The 17,223-nt window shown below is 41.6% G+C and overlaps 1 protein-coding gene across 2 annotated transcripts in view; it reads right to left on the bottom strand.

The window, feature by feature from the left end:
* Positions 1 to 3,599: 3,599 nt before the first annotated feature.
* Positions 3,600 to 17,223, bottom strand: part of LOC148894582 (uncharacterized) — a 32,388-nt gene continuing 18,764 nt past the window's right edge. For both annotated transcript variants that reach the window (XM_089002885.1, XM_089002884.1), the window contains 6 exons: positions 7,564 to 7,794; positions 7,313 to 7,483; positions 7,070 to 7,201; positions 6,824 to 6,990; positions 6,444 to 6,710; positions 3,600 to 6,053 (listed from right to left, as the gene is read on the bottom strand). In XM_089002885.1, coding sequence (XP_088859011.1) covers positions 5,877 to 6,053; positions 6,444 to 6,710; positions 6,824 to 6,990; positions 7,070 to 7,201; positions 7,313 to 7,483; positions 7,564 to 7,794 — 1,145 coding nt within the window. In that variant the 3' untranslated portion in view covers positions 3,600 to 5,876. The remainder of the gene's footprint in view (positions 6,054 to 6,443; positions 6,711 to 6,823; positions 6,991 to 7,069; positions 7,202 to 7,312; positions 7,484 to 7,563; positions 7,795 to 17,223) is intronic.

Genomic DNA, 17,223 nt, shown 5'->3' on the forward strand with positions numbered 1-17,223 from the left:
CCTGCTTCGGACTACACCCTGACTCAAAAGTGTACTTCAGAGTTTTGAAAGCCGCTGAGTCAGGCAGGCAACACAACGCAAATGTTGCATGCACGCATGCACGCACGCACGCACGCACGCACGCACGCACGCACGCACGCATTCATGCACGCGCGCACGCATTCATGCACGCGCGCACTCATTCGTGCACGCGCACACGCATTCATGCACGCGCGCACGCATTCATGCACGCGCGCACGCATTCATGCACGCGCGCACGCCTTCCCCCGCACGCGCCCACGCCTGCCCGCACGCCTGCCCGCGACAACAGTTGGGCACGGAGAGAGCAATACACCCTGCCCCACTCCCCTCTGCCCACCTTTGCGTATGCACTCATGCGCTTATTGGCGTTCGTGATGTTCGAACGCCAAAGCAAGAATATCTCGAACAATATTCGAACCCCGATTTGTTCGAACTGTGAGGCGTTCGAGAACCGAGGTACCACTGTATTAGTATGCATCCGCGTTCATGAAATACCTTAATAACATAATCTGGGTCACCGTCAGTGATTAGTTACCCTAGTCCCAATGGATAAGTAGGCTATGCGTGTGTCCATGTGAAAACCCTTCATCTTTTCATCGGCCGCTGTTGTAAACATAAGACAAAGCTCACTTCACCTCCAGTGTCAGAATACATCAGCTGCCACAGTCACATGTGAGTGTATGATCGCACATAGACTGGAAGTAACCGTCCTCAAACTGCCTTAAGACCGTTGTTAATCATGGCGAAAAATAGACAGGTGGTTAGACTTTTTTTATTCAAAAAAGTCCCTCTTGTTATTCTTGGCATCATCCATTTCTAAACATCTTCTTCGCCTTCATCCCGAGTGTTGGCCCAGACAGTGGCAGACTTCTGCTTTTATTAATTTATAATAAAATCGCTTGAAGTCTGCATGCGCAAAGCATTTTTGCCTGCACTTTTTTCTTTCCACTTTATTTGTTTGTTTGTTTGTTCTTTTTTTGTTTGCTTGTTTGTTTGTTTGTTTGTTTGTTTGTTTGTTTGTTTGTTTGTTTTTTAACCATTTCCTGGATAGCAGCTACTCCAGTGGATAGCCTATTATGTTATGAGGTTACACCAAGGGTGTCAGTAATTTTTTTGCCGCGGGCCACATCATAGTTACGGTTTACTCTTGAGGGCCGTTATGAATTTGGGGAAGCCATTAGAATGTTTAATCCCTTCCCAATATTACATATACACCGCACAATAAATTAATGATCACTAGTTTTCAAATTTGAAGTTAAAAATAATGACTTTTATTGTGGTTAACATATGACAATTTTAAATTTTGATTCGGACTTTAGCAAGCAGCATGGAACTTGACATGCTTGATTTGCTTTCGCGGACCGAATAAAATAATGTGGCGGGCCAGATATGGCCCCCGGGCCTTGACTTTGTCATCAGTGGGTTACACGGAGGATGAAAGGTTGAATACCTTCATACAAAATAAATGGATAATTGAACATGCACGTAATCATATCAGACCACAGCTGCAGATGGGTAATTATGGGGTAATTCGTGGCTCGTCCTTTAATTGACCATGCCACTTCTCTTACCCGTGTGCTTATTCTGTCGTTCTCGTCCTAATTGCTCACAATCTATTTTTTTTCTGAGGATGTTTCTCGTTTTCATTCATTATTCCTTGGAAAGGAGAATTGCAGACTTGGTAGTCTTGAGTTTTTTTCCCCTCATTGTCTTTTGTGCGCTGCCCGCTCGTGTGTGTTGTACAGGGAACTACAATTGACATCCAAAAATCCAAATTCATCAAAGCCACAAAATATTCATCAAAGCCACAAAACAAGGTTTCATATCTAGCATCGCCGCCTTTTGTTATTGTGTTCTTTTGCATTTTCCTGGTCTTAGTTTTGACCAGCACATTGGGTTTCTATTTTTGAGGGTGCGTTTTTTTTAAATAAACATTTTTGTAACAGAGCTCTTACTGGAGTCTGCTATTTTTGGGATCCAAAAACATTATTTGCTTCAATTGACAAGAAGCTAATAGTAATTGGCCTGTTCATATTAAATGTAAATATACAGCTTCATATTCCGTTCATTTTGGGTATGTGACAAATCATCTTTATCATACACTGTATATAATACAGTACAGTGAACCCTTGTTTATCGCGGGAGATAAGTTCCAAAAATAGCCCGCGATAGGTGAAATCCGCGAAGTACAAGGTAGTCAAAAAAAAAATAATATTTTTTTTTTACAATGCAAAACTGTACATACTGCAAAATGAAACAAAAAATAAAACCTGTTTTTTCATTGTTTAAAGAACGGTTTTGTAAAACAATATTTCGCGGCTGCGCCTATTTGCTGTAGCGTCTTTGTCTACTGAAAGAGTCTTTCTCTGAGAGAAGAACATTGTTATCGGCAGTTGTTGGCACTCTTTGTTTTTCTTTTTTTGGAGAATATAGAACAACCAGTGTGTTAGATTTTATTCTGCTTTGTTTGCAGTGTTGTATGCAGTGTGGTTTCTTTTGCGTTGTGTGTTTGCACATTTGCATTCCATTAATAAAAATAAAAATAAAAATAAAAATAAAAATAAAAATAAAAATAAAAATAAAAATAAAAATAAAAATAAAAAAGAAAAAGAAAAAGAAAAAGAAAAAGAAAAAGAAAAAGAAAAAGAAAAAGAAAAAGAAAAAGAAAAAGAAAAATAAGTGAACCGCGAAGTAGCGAGTGATCACGGTATACTGTTTGAGGCAGATATTGTTTGAGGCAATACCAATCTAATCGCAAATGGTATCGATCTGCAGTTTCAAGGATCTTTTCGGAATTTGGCAATCTCTTCTCTTCAAGATTTTGCATGAATTAGACTCACTAAATTTGGTAGCGTTGGTTCAAACAGTCAAGCCACTCATTATTTGCTGAGCTGGTTGTGTTACTTGGTCTTGTTTTGGTAAAAACATCATGGATGGGCCATGAGTGCTGGTGTCAAAGGTTAGTATTTGGAGTAAAACTATATGAGTGGCCTGAGGGTGGGTCTGACAGAGACAGATGGTGCGTTGCTGTGAGAACATTATCTCAAAGGGACCTCGCTAGAAAAACACAAGCAACAAAAAGTTTCCCTTTTTTGTGGTAATAACCGTATGCATGGCAATGGACCATCAGCCAATTTCTAATATGGTTTCCAAACCACAGTCTGTTATTACTTTAAGTTTATAAAACTGTAGTCTATAAAATGAGAGTGACCTAACAAGAGTGACCAAACAGTATTGTTGGAGAAGCCATGTTGGAATTGTGACCAGTTGAAGAACCACAAGCTCTTTCCAATAAACTCAATCATGAGTCCCTGACTGGAAGCTGTCAGATGCCAGTGGCCAGATCAAAGGGATTTGACTCAAGCAATTATGAGGAAAATAAAATAAAAAAAAATAAATGAAAAATCAGGACCAATTGAGTATGTACAAAACAAAAGTCCTGTGCCCAATCAGAAACAACCATCAACGTTCAGATGAGGTAATTCCATTAAGTTCCATGCTTGAAGGAGACGATGAAAAGAATGGATATTGAACAAGCCAAGCGCAGACATACAGGGTAAGTTTCTACCAGATCTTTATTGACTACATTCTGTGAAATACTACATGCCACTATAAACATTTCTGCAAATTTGTAATTTATAGTTTGTACGCGAATTTGTGAATTGCTTACACAGAAACTTTCTGGGCACACTCTTGGTGGATGGTCCAGTCTGTCAATCTACAGATTTGGGAATGTTTTCCGAAATGTTATGTAAACATACATCAACGCAAAACAGAGGAATGACTCTTAATCGATTAAATGTGCTAGGCGGTATGACCATCTCCCAGTGCACAGGGCAAGGTGCTTAGCCATCACAGATTGGGATGAAAACAAAATCTCATACAAACCTTCCCAAAGGACTTTTATACAAGTCGTTTTTTTTCCTTTTCATTTCTCATGTGTCATATCACTTTTGTATAGGTAGTGCATGTTGTTTCTTGTGGGTTGAAAGGTTGGCAGGTCAGGTCAGGTAGACAACAAAACGATTAGACAACACATTGTCAGTAATGAGTTATTTGCAGAATGTGTTCATGAGTGATTTGTCATTCACACACACACACGCACGCAAACACACACGCACACACGCACTTGCACAGACAGGAGCAGCGCCCTTATTAAAAAGCAATGGCCAGCCGGTGTAGAAGTGAGGGCAGTCTCAGTGCTTCATATCTTAATCATGATCATTGCAGGCCAATCTCAGCTTATCCTTCCATGTCCTTCGCATCCCCTCACACTTTTTATTTTATTCACAGAACCACTCCTCCATGTTTTCAAAATCTGAGATGCAAGATGCCTCAAATTATACGTTATTTTTGACTTATCACTGTTGTTTTTTTTAATAATTGATCAAACCGGAGGGAACTCTTTTTTTAGTTTTTTTGTTCCTCTTGATACATTCATATTTCAATTTCATTGAAAATTTATATTTTCATAACATGGTGAAACCAATCATCCAACTGATTTTTTTAACCACGGGATAGAGTGCACCTTTTTCTCTTGGCCAGCCAGCTCGAATTCGAGAACAACAAATTTCCTCCAGTCGTGGCGGTCCCACTGGATGCCATATCCCAAACATTCACGGCATGCTTCATCAACATAAAATAAATGACCCCGCTACAAAGGTGTTTTTTTTAACCGAAGAATACAAACAGGAAGTAATTTCTGAGAGGTCGTGACCAAAGAGCTCTATTACTGGCGTCACAAAAAATACATTTCAACTCAGCTGTTTTCTTCCCCTCCAGTGTTATCACTTTTCTATAAAGCATTCATACAGTGCTGTTGGGATTCATCACAGACATCTTCATGTCAAAACATGATGCCTTTTATATTGGTGAAGGGTTAAAACAATAAAAATAAAAATAAAAACACATGAAGTAGTACATTCAGGAAATGGGCAATGTGAGCAGCCATGTTGTCATGGCAAGTTGCCTTGCCCGAACTCTTACTTCTCTCACACACCCAACGACACCACTGTTTTTTTTTTGTTTTTTTTTTTGTAGACATGCTGGTTTGCTACAAATGAAAGATAAAAGTGAACGAGTGAAATCCAACTCCTGTAAACATGAGTTCCCCATGGATAGTAAAAAAATATCTTATGCAATGTGGAATCAGTGTTGCTGGGGAAGGTTAGGACCCATCCTCCCATCTGATTTTTGCAGTGTGTTCACCAGTGATTTGTCATTCACACAGGTACACCTAGGTACAATCCCTTTCAATAACATTGAAAAATTACAGGAATAATGAGCAGATGATTGTGCTGAGGTGAGTGTGCGATAAAAGGGTCACTGGATGAGGTTATGAGCGAGGGGTGAGTGATGAAGAAAAACAAGAAGCAATGAAATATAAAAGAATATGCAGACTAAAATAGGAGTGATGATTGTGAATGTTGAACACACGCACCCACACACACACAAGCTGTGACCCAAGTGGCTGTCCTTTTGCTGAACCTCCACACACAAATGGCGTTCAGGTTCAGGACGCTCCCTTGGGATGAGCTGTCATCGCCATGGTTGCAGTCCAAGTTCAACGTCAGGGCAGAAAATACACATACATACATACTCGTACGCAAAGACACATTAACACACACACACACACACACACACACACACACACACACACACACACACACACACACACACACACACACACACACACACACACACACACACACACACACACACACACACACAAACACACATTGCAACTACTGTCCATCTACACATGCATGTGATTAGCTCTAAAATGTATGGCGGAATGAGGTGTTTTCTTCTCTCGCCCCTTGTCTGGTCAGTCATTTTGTGTCTCTCTCCCTTTTTTAGTTGCTGCTTTGGTACTTCCTGTGCCAGAGTGCGGTCGGCAAGTTCTGGCATCCCTGGTACCATCGCCTCATCTCGCTGTCCGTTAGCGCAGGTGTGGCGTTGCACGGAGCTCCTGCCACAGTGATGTTTAAGAGGCCGGCCCACTGGTCCAACGGGTGGGAATCACCCCCACTCTGCAATACAGTAATAAGGTTGTTCCGATTTTTAGTTAGAAAAGTCAACATTGGAGTAGGGGTGCTTGAAATTGTTGCAAATTTTTGTGTTGTATATTGCAGGAATGCAGAGAGTCTGTCATCAGGCCAAACAAATGACTTAATGTTAATAGATCAATGAATATTATGTTGAGTAAAAACACAAATAAATAAATAAATAAAAAAGGTAGTCATCGGAGTTGGAACAGTAGAAAATGAGCTCCTGCGTCTTCTAACTCAGTGTTGTTAGTGTCTCAGGAGAGATTTAATTTCATGTATAAAACAATAAAAACAAACAAATGTTTTCCTTTACTAAATGTGAATTTGTTCAGAGACGGTGTAAAACTTTTAACAATTAAAAAATAACTTCACCAGGTAGTCCAACAAGCATGTTGATGGACCAATATGAGCCCAGCTGCTGTCCTCCAAGCTCCTGCTCACAGGCTGGTTCTGGTAGTTTTGAGTCAACAATATCTGGTTTGAGATTAGAACTACATTGAGATGTTTCTGGGAGCCTCTCAGCCGTTTGGACAGAACGCCACTGTAGCTCTGATCCACGAACAACAAAACACGAGTTGCCCTACAGCCGGCCAGGTCAGTCAAAAGTTCATTGACTGAGTAGCGCTCCTTCAGATCAGCCTAAAAGGAGAAACAACTCCTTTAGAATTGTATAGTCTTCACCCGATTTGCTCAGTGCTCAGCCTCAATCTGATCAACAACTGTATCTGGTTATGAGTTTCCCCCTATCTTACGATGCCATTGAGGTTGCCGTCCCACAGAAGCATAGTCCCATCATTGCGGGTGGGCGAATTAAGGTAGATGACCAGTGAGTCGGCGCAGTGTTGTTTCCTGCAGATATATGACACATGGTTACGGATCACCGCCTTCTCCGTGGCTGAGTAGGCGCCCTCCAACTCCTCTGCAGTGGAAGAAAATGGACAAAGAAGTTACCTACGCTGTCCAGTTTAGAATTGCCATATATCTTTTGGGAGTCCTACCTAGACCGTGCCCACTGCTGGCAAAGAAGGTCTTGATGTGATCTTTGTGAAAACCATTCAAACGCAGCATTCTGTAGAACATCTGCAGATTCTGCACATGTCGCTGAAATGTCATCTGCTGCCGCCAGCCGCCTGACGCAAACAAACAAAGCTGTTCAATAATCATGCTTCCGGCAACTGTTGGTCATTGAGACGAAAAACCGTTTGATTTTCCAGCAGTGTGTAGGCTAGTTTGCATCATACCAGAGATAAGCACTGCATGGTCACATGTCTGGTAAAGACGGCAGGAGAGGTGCGTGGCTAGTGGCTGCTGGTAACAGCGTCTCGTGTTTTTGTTCAGCTCACAACTCGAGATTGGCAAACTGGGGGACCCCATGGGCACCATTTGCGGACACCTGGAAAATTCGGTGTGATCTGTCGAAAGCAATCGTGTGAGATACCTACAGCATGACACATCAACATGTCCTCAAATTGGGCTCAGCTTTGAAACTTACCTACACATCTGAGTCTTTGGGTTCGGTTGCTGTCTCCGACTCCAACCACCAAGGGAAGAAAATGTACCTCGCAGGGCCGTCCACTGACCTGACTGCTAAAGGTACCTCTAGGTGGAGCTCCTCTCATTCGCCAGCTATCCCCGTGTTCCATAAGCCTAACGGGCCCGGCCTGCCAACGCTTCAGTTGGTTCTGACACCGACCTTTCAAGGCCTGAGTCAAACACTCCTCTCCTGAAGATGGAGATGTAGAGCACTGAATTGCCATCCAGAATTTCTCAAAATGATCTTAAAATATTTATAATAGGATGTGACAGTGGCGGTCCGTGCATTTCACACCTAGGCCTTCAGTGAAGTCCTACTTAGTCCGACTTGAACAAATATCCCTTGTAATACCATAATTTGTGACACAACGGCTGGAGATATCACTTACAAAAGCACGCGCATGCAGTACTAGGCGTGGCATCACCTTAATCGTCTACAACACAGGCTATTTTCCGGAGCAATTACACATCAATAAATCTGCATCAGCAATTAGAACTTGTCACTATACGTGATACTGCAAACACTTAAAAATAAAAGGAAATTTAAAATCATTTGTCCACAAAGTTTTATGAAGTCCACCAACAATATGCAATCTATAACAAGATTTTACGCTAAATTACAAAATGTCAGTTTAATATAAGAAAAACAACAAGACGTTCACAAAATGAACTATTTGTTGAAAATAAAAGTAAACAAATATTTTTCATTTGTTCTTGAGAATAGGCTTACCTACATGCGACAGCGAGTTGTCCTCTCCTTCAGCCATTGTGGGTTAAAAAAGCGAATAGATATACTTGGTTTTTCTGCTAAAGTTTCCGGGTCTGATCTGTTGTAGCTTGGTTGATTTGCATAGCGCTGCCTCCGCTGAGGGCTGAGGTAAAGTGAGTATCCAATCACAGGACGCGTACATGTCATGTTCAACGCGAGGCCCTCTAGCTGGCCTTACTGTGCCAACTCGTGATATCTGATTGGCTATCGCAACTATATATCAACTACATGTGCCCGTTCATGTACAGCGCACAGACGCCCTCACTGTTGATTCTGAAGGCGTCGGTCAGATTTCATACAGCCTGGCGACACAAGCTAGCTGAATTCTGATTGGATTAAAAACTCTGACCTAAAACTACAACAGTGAAAGGAGCATAACCAAATGGATATAATATAACATCAAGAAAACAGTATGTAGAATAATTACATATATATTTCGAAAAAATACTTTTTTAATGAAATTGACTTTTATTATAATTATGATAATGATGTCTGATTATGTTAGGCCAGCAGAGAAGGCCTTGCTGGCTCTGACTGCCCACCACTGGGATGTGAGAATAGGGGAGGCCCTGAGTCTTTTGCGTGTCAATCTCACAGTGCAAAGTCATGGATTCGATCCCGGCCCCGGCCTTCCTGTGTGGAGTTTGCATGTTCGCCCTGTCTCCGGTTTCCTCCCACATACCAAACACATGCATGGCAGGCTGATTGACCACTCCAAATATCCCCTTGGTGTGAGCGTGAATGGTTGTTTGCTTCTGTGAGGCCTACGATTAACTGGCCATTGGTCCAGGGTGTCGCCTACCTACTGCCAGAAGACAGCTGGGATAGGCTCCATCATGCCCTCGTGAGGATAAAGCAGCTGAATGGATGGATGGGTGGATGGATGGATGGTTGAAAGGATGGATGGAGGTATGTGAGAAGAGTTGGGTTTGAAAGATTGAATCTCACTAAGGACAAATGACTTTCTCGTCAAAGTCACACAGGTTCTTGTTGAAGTCTAGCGTGATACATCATTTCTTCTTTATTCTGAAAAGTTTGCACTGAGGAGCCGACATTAATTTCACTTGACATGCCACCAATGCATTCTAGTTGGTGATGATAGATGTACAGTACTTTGGCTTCGTCTTTCCATTCAATCACTTGTCCAATTTTCTTGCCCACTTATTCTGCTCAGGGGTACAGGAGCCTATCCCAGGTGACTTGAAACGGGTAAACCCCATTTCCAATCAGTTGGAGAATGCTTGTGAACCTACTTAGACAACCACTAGAACTACTGTACCTGGACTCTATAACCTTATCCAAGATCAAATTATTTTGGTCAAAGGTTGTACATTTTTCACTATCTGTATGAATTTGTTTCATTCAAGACTACAAAGGGACATTCTTCTGAAACCAAAACATTCACTTTTTGGTGATGTTTGCCTTGAAGACTTTTGTTTTGGACAATAATTGATCTTTATAATATGAAATCCAAAATCTATCATCACATTGTGTGTATGCATATGTGTGTGTGTGTGTGTGTGTGTGTGTGTGTGTGTGTGTGTGTGTGTGTGTGTGTGTGTGTGTGTGTGTGTGTGTGTGCGTGTGCGTGTGTGTGTGTGTGTGTGTGTGTGTGCGTGCGTGCGTGCGTGCATGCATGCGTGCGTGTGTGTGTGAATAATTGACTGATGTGGCACACAGGTAACCTTAACATCTGGTTGCAACCCGTTTTACAGTGGGGGTCAGCAATTTGCAGTTTACCACTTTCTTTTACTGGGATTGCGAGGATCGGGTGTTCACATCCTGTTCCCTCCGACTATTATATGCTTTGAAGCACTTTGTTCGTTGTCCCTGATCCCCCTTTACCTATCTTTCTTTTGCTGTGACGTGTTGTTTTTCAAACCCACAAAACGTTTGCAAGATGTCACCCCATCAGCGACTTTTCAACATGCCTCAAATGAACCAAGATGCTGTTGATGTTCACAGAATGTAATCAGTGCTTTGACATTGTTCGGAAAAAAATACTTTTACAGTGATAAGAGTCTTAATAATACTTGGTAACGACTAGTAACCGTTCGTTGTACAAGCTGCAAACTAAATGCTGTTGATGTGAAATTAAGACCTGTTTAAAGCTGCATTTTTGATGTCTTGCATCAATTGATGATCTATAAAAGGGCGCTTTCTGACATTTTCATTGTCTCTTCTGCTTCGGTTATAGACAAAATATACTGAGACACACAAAATAAAATAAACTTGCTAACCCGACCATGTTTGGAAAACCACAATTACTGCAACTATTCCAACAATTTAACACTCACAAGACTTAATGCATGACCTATCTTCACTAAGAAATAGCACCATTACACCAGAAAGTAGAACTTCAAAGTATTATTACTCAGAGTGGATGTATGATTTAGTCATGCAATTATGAGAGTTGGTCCCGCTCTTTCTTTTATTCGTATGATTTCATTCATTTTGATGACCAATGAAACCTCGAAAGTTGAAGACATTAAGCCCAATGTTCCTGCTCAGTACAAATCCAATGCAGGTTCACAGTGTGCATGTGTGAAATGTTATTTCTTTTGGTGTTTTCCTCGATTCGCACAGGTGGAAGATGCTCTATGCGCCATATGACGTGCGATTGTGAGATCAAAAGTAGACAAATTCTGTCTGATTGCGGAGGCTCCCCTCATGTTTCTTTAAATTAAGGGAGTTGATCGTCTAATTTTGCGAGATGCCCTTGGGGCATATGATCCAATACGCTAGATCAGTGGTGTCAAACATACGGCCTGCGGGCAGGAAACGGCCCCCAAGGAGGTTCGATCAGGCCCGCAGGATAATTTCAAAGTGGAAAAAAATGCATAAAAGACATGGAATTAATATTTTTAATTCGCTGCAATTCATGGATTATCCGCTAAGGGGCGCACTCTTTCCATAAGAGTAGAAGACAAGCCGCATCACTGAGACAGACTGAAAACAGCAGACGGTATCAATGCGCCATCTGCTCCTTGTTACGACATTGTTAATACCTTGATCTTTACCTCTTCACTACACCCTCATTAGCCAAAATGCCGTTATCCAAACGGAGAAAAGTAGATACGAAGTGTAGAATTTTCAAATAAAAAATGGACCACGTCCTATTTATTTACAGAGATGCGCGGAAAACCTTTGTGCTTGGTGTGTTTGCAACAAGTTTTGGTATTGAAGGAATATAAACAGCTTTTAACAGAATTTAAACAGCTTCTTCCCCCAAGCCATTAACTCTTTGAACTCTTTCAACAGTAGCCAAAATGGAACTGTATAGTGCCACTTAGCAGTTTTTTTGACGACGATACTAGTGCAGCGTGTTCTACCGGAAACAAATTCCTTGTGTGTCCTACATACTTGGCAATAAAGATGATTCTGATTCTGATTCTGATAATATTCGACGGCACTACGAGACTCATCACAGCGAAAAATATGACGGGTTGCAAGGACAACTGAGAAGAGTAAAGATTAACGAATTGCTGGCGGGTCTGAGGAAACAGCAGTCAACTTCCATCCGGAACTGAGAAGTCAGTGAAGCAGCGGTAAAAGCCAGCTACCTCTGCCCACCACTGGGATGTGAGAATAGGGGAGGCCCTGAGTCTTTTGCGTGTCAATCTCACAGTGCAAAGTCATGGATTCGATCCCGGCCCCGGCCTTCCTGTGTGGAGTTTGCATGTTCGCCCTGTCTCCGGTTTCCTCCCACATACCAAACACATGCATGGCAGGCTGATTGACCACTCCAAATATCCCCTTGGTGTGAGCGTGAATGGTTGTTTGCTTCTGTGAGGCCTACGATTAACTGGCCATTGGTCCAGGGTGTCGCCTACCTACTGCCAGAAGACAGCTGGGATAGGCTCCATCATGCCCTCGTGAGGATAAAGCAGCTGAATGGATGGATGGGTGGATGGATGGATGGTTGAAAGGATGGATGGAGGTATGTGAGAAGAGTTGGGTTTGAAAGATTGAATCTCACTAAGGACAAATGACTTTCTCGTCAAAGTCACACAGGTTCTTGTTGAAGTCTAGCGTGATACATCATTTCTTCTTTATTCTGAAAAGTTTGCACTGAGGAGCCGACATTAATTTCACTTGACATGCCACCAATGCATTCTAGTTGGTGATGATAGATGTACAGTACTTTGGCTTCGTCTTTCCATTCAATCACTTGTCCAATTTTCTTGCCCACTTATTCTGCTCAGGGGTACAGGAGCCTATCCCAGGTGACTTGAAACGGGTAAACCCCATTTCCAATCAGTTGGAGAATGCTTGTGAACCTACTTAGACAACCACTAGAACTACTGTACCTGGACTCTATAACCTTATCCAAGAGCAAATTATTTTGGTCAAAGGTTGTACATTTTTCACTATCTGTATGAATTTGTTTCATTCAAGACTACAAAGGGACATTCTTCTGAAACCAAAACATTCACTTTTTGGTGATGTTTGCCTTGAAGACTTTTGTTTTGGACAATAATTGATCTTTATAATATGAAATCCAAAATCTATCATCACATTGTGTGTATGCATATGTGTGTGTGTGTGTGTGTGTGTGTGTGTGTGTGTGTGTGTGTGTGTGTGTGTGTGTGTGTGTGTGTGTGTGTGCGTGTGCGTGTGTGTGTGTGTTTGTGTGTGTGCGTGCGTGCGTGCGTGCGTGCATGCATGCGTGCGTGTGTGTGTGTGTGAATAATTGACTGATGTGGCACACAGGTAACCTTAACATCTGGTTGCAACCCGTTTTACAGTGGAGGTCAGCAATTTGCAGTTTACCACTTTCTTTTACTGGGATTGCGAGGATCGGGTGTTCACATCCTGTTCCCTCCGACTATTATATGCTTTGAAGCACTTTGTTCGTTGTCCCTGATCCCCCTTTACCTATCTTTCTTTTGCTGTGACGTGTTGTTTTTCAAACCCACAAAACGTTTGCAAGATGTCACCCCATCAGCGACTTTTCAACATGCCTCAAATGAACCAAGATGCTGTTGATGTTCACAGAATGTAATCAGTGCTTTGACATTGTTCGGAAAAAAATACTTTTACAGTGATAAGAGTCTTAATAATACTTGGTAACGACTAGTAACCGTTCGTTGTACAAGCTGCAAACTAAATGCTGTTGATGTGAAATTAAGACCTGTTTAAAGCTGCATTTTTGATGTCTTGCATCAATTGATGATCTATAAAAGGGCGCTTTCTGACATTTTCATTGTCTCTTCTGCTTCGGTTATAGACAAAATATACTGAGACACACAAAATAAAATACACTTGCTAACCCGACCATGTTTGGAAAACCACAATTACTGCAACTATTCCAACAATTTAACACTCACAAGACTTAATGCATGACCTATCTTCACTAAGAAATAGCACCATTACACCAGAAAGTAGAACTTCAAAGTATTATTGCTCAGAGTGGATGTATGATTTAGTCATGCAATTATGAGAGTTGGTCCCGCTCTTTCTTTTATTCGTATGATTTCATTCATTTTGATGACCAATGAAACCTCGAAAGTTGAAGACATTAAGCCCAATGTTCCTGCTCAGTACAAATCCAATGCAGGTTCACAGTGTGCATGTGTGAAATGTTATTTCTTTTGGTGTTTTCCTCGATTCGCACAGGTGGAAGATGCTCTATGCGCCATATGACGTGCGATTGTGAGATCAAAAGTAGACAAATTCTGTCTGATTGCGGAGGCTCCCCTCATGTTTCTTTAAATTAAGGGAGTTGATCGTCTAATTTTGCGAGATGCCCTTGGGGCATATGATCCAATACGCTAGATCAGTGGTGTCAAACATACGGCCTGCGGGCAGGAAACGGCCCCCAAGGAGGTTCGATCAGGCCCGCAGGATAATTTCAAAGTGGAAAAAAATGCATAAAAGACATGGAATTAATATTTTTAATTCGCTGCAATTCATGGATTATCCGCTAAGGGGCGCACTCTTTCCATAAGAGTAGAAGACAAGCCGCATCACTGAGACAGACTGAAAACAGCAGACGGTATCAATGCGCCATCTGCTCCTTGTTACGACATTGTTAATACCTTGATCTTTACCTCTTCACTACACCCTCATTAGCCAAAATGCCGTTATCCAAACGGAGAAAAGTAGATACGAAGTGTAGAATTTTCAAATAAAAAATGGACCACGTCCTATTTATTTACAGAGATGCGCGGAAAACCTTTGTGCTTGGTGTGTTTGCAACAAGTTTTGGTATTGAAGGAATATAAACAGCTTTTAACAGAATTTAAACAGCTTCTTCCCCCAAGCCATTAACTCTTTGAACTCTTTCAACAGTAGCCAAAATGGAACTGTATAGTGCCACTTAGCAGTTTTTTTGACGACGATACTAGTGCAGCGTGTTCTACCGGAAACAAATTCCTTGTGTGTCCTACATACTTGGCAATAAAGATGATTCTGATTCTGATTCTGATAATATTCGACGGCACTACGAGACTCATCACAGCGAAAAATATGACGGGTTGCAAGGACAACTGAGAAGAGTAAAGATTAACGAATTGCTGGCGGGTCTGAGGAAACAGCAGTCAACTTCCATCCGGAACTGAGAAGTCAGTGAAGCAGCGGTAAAAGCCAGCTACCTAATTGCTAGCGAAATAGCATTAGCATCGAAGCCGTATTCCGACGGTGACTTTGTTAAACTTGTAACTAAACTTGCTAAGTCATTTATTGCATTTTCCGTGGCAATTGACGAGAGCACTGACATCACAGACGTGGCCCAACGGGTCATATTTATTCGAGGAGTTGATGAGACATTGACTGTTACTGAAGAGTTTCTTGAGTTGGTCCCAATGACTGCATTGGACAGAGTTGGAGTGGACTGGTCCCGCCCTGTCAGCCTGGCTACAGACTGCGCGCCATCCATGGTCGGAAAGAAAGCAGGTGTCGCGACAAAGTTCAAAGACAAAGTACAAGCCCTTAATGGAGGAGATCGTTTCTGGACATTTCACTGTATTTTGCACTAGGAGGCATTGTGTTACAAGTCGCTGAAAATGGACCACGTCATGGAGGTGGTTGTTCGCACTGTAAATTTCATCAACTTCTCAGCGACAGCAACATTACCCACAGCCTGCCATACCACACTGAAGTGAGATGGTTAAGCCGAGGCGCTGTGCTGAGGCATTTCTTTGATCTACAAGAGGAAATTGGACAGTTTATGGAGAAAAAAGGAAAACCGGTGTTGGAATTACAATCTCAGGAATGACTACGGGACCTTGCATTGGTTGATATTACTGAACACTTGAACAATCTGAACAAAATGTTGCAAGGCCGCAAAAAAGTTGTCACGTAGTTTTCTGACAACATACATGCATTTAAGTTGAAACTAACTTTGTGGGAGATGCAACTGGCAAATGGTAACCCTGCTCATGTCCCCTGTCTGAGAGATGTGTGTGTGTGACCAGACCTGATGCGGACATGAAACGGTACAAAGACAAAATTGCAGGACTACTGCGGGAGTTTGAGAAACGTTTTCAGGTATTTTGTGAACTTGAGACAGAATGTTCAGTTTTTCAATCACCTTTCAAAGTCAAAACTTCTGATCTGCTGGTCGAAATTCAGCTCGAGATAATTGATTTGCAGTGTGATGCAGATTTGAAGGGCAAATTTGCCTCTGTAGGTCTGGACAGATTTTATCAGTATCTACTACCAGCAGTGGCGGGCCGTGGATTTCATCACTAGGCCTTCAGTAGTGCTATGTCCTGTGACTGTAAAGTGTCCTAGAGAGTTTTGAAAGGCACTTAGAAATTCAATGTAATATTATTATTATTATTATTATTATTATTATACAAAAAATACAAAAAATACAAAAAAAAGTGGTGTGATTTACTACAAGTCCACTAGAGGGTACCATTAGCCAGGAAACAACTGATCGACCTTTCTTCATGAGGAAAATCATTACATATTTTTTTCTTGAAAAGTCTGTCTTGTAAATGACTTTAACTATAAATCTCCAACCAAATTTATTTCTTCTCCTCCTTCAGCCATTTTGGGTTGACAAAACTGCTATTAAATTAACACAATATATTTATGCAGCTCGCTGCCGATACAGTGTGCTAGCTCTTGCCAGTATGCTCTTATCACGAGCCGCTTGTGATCAGAGCAGTTTGATTGGCTAGTCTCGAGCCAATCATAGTTTGTGAAAACTCTGACGTTGATCAGCGCCTGGAAGAAAGCGTTCGTACCCCTTTTGGGTTGCCAACTCGAAATGGGATTGGTTAGACTAGAGCAACAGTTTGATCGACACCAGGGGCCTGCAGAAATGATTGTAAAGGCGTCCAAGAAGATTTCTGACCCTAGTAACAAATGATGGCTGGAATGTGATTGGTTAAATGCTTAAATACGAAAACACAGGTCAGGAAGCAGCACAACAGGGGAAAAGAAATGAAAAGAAACTGAGAGACAATTTGGAATTATTGAATTAGAATTTATGGGAAAAAATATAGTTAAAATCAGACTGTGATTCAGATATTTTTAGGCCAGCAGAGAAGGCCTTGCTGGCTTTGACGGTCCGCCACTGACTACCAGGGTACCCCAAATTAACAGGCCTGGCTGTTAAAATTTTGTGCATGTTTGGGACAACCTACCTTTGTGAACAAATTTTCTCAGTGATGAATACCAATAAAACAAAAATGTGTTCAATGCTCACAAACAAGCACTTAAATGACATTCTGAAAGTGACAGCTAGTCAGGACATGACACCTGGTATTGATGCACTTGTACAGGCCAAAAGATGCCAAGTTTCAGGAACAAATACAAGTCCAGACTAGAGTAACACCTTTCAAATGCTGCCTTAGAAACGGTTTGCATTGAAAGAATACAGCTCTGCGAAGATGA

The sequence above is a fragment of the Hippocampus bargibanti genome, linkage group LG08 (genome assembly GCF_051943395.1).
Source record: "Hippocampus bargibanti isolate YZ-2025 linkage group LG08, ASM5194339v1, whole genome shotgun sequence".
Lineage (NCBI taxonomy): Eukaryota > Metazoa > Chordata > Actinopteri > Syngnathiformes > Syngnathidae > Hippocampus > Hippocampus bargibanti.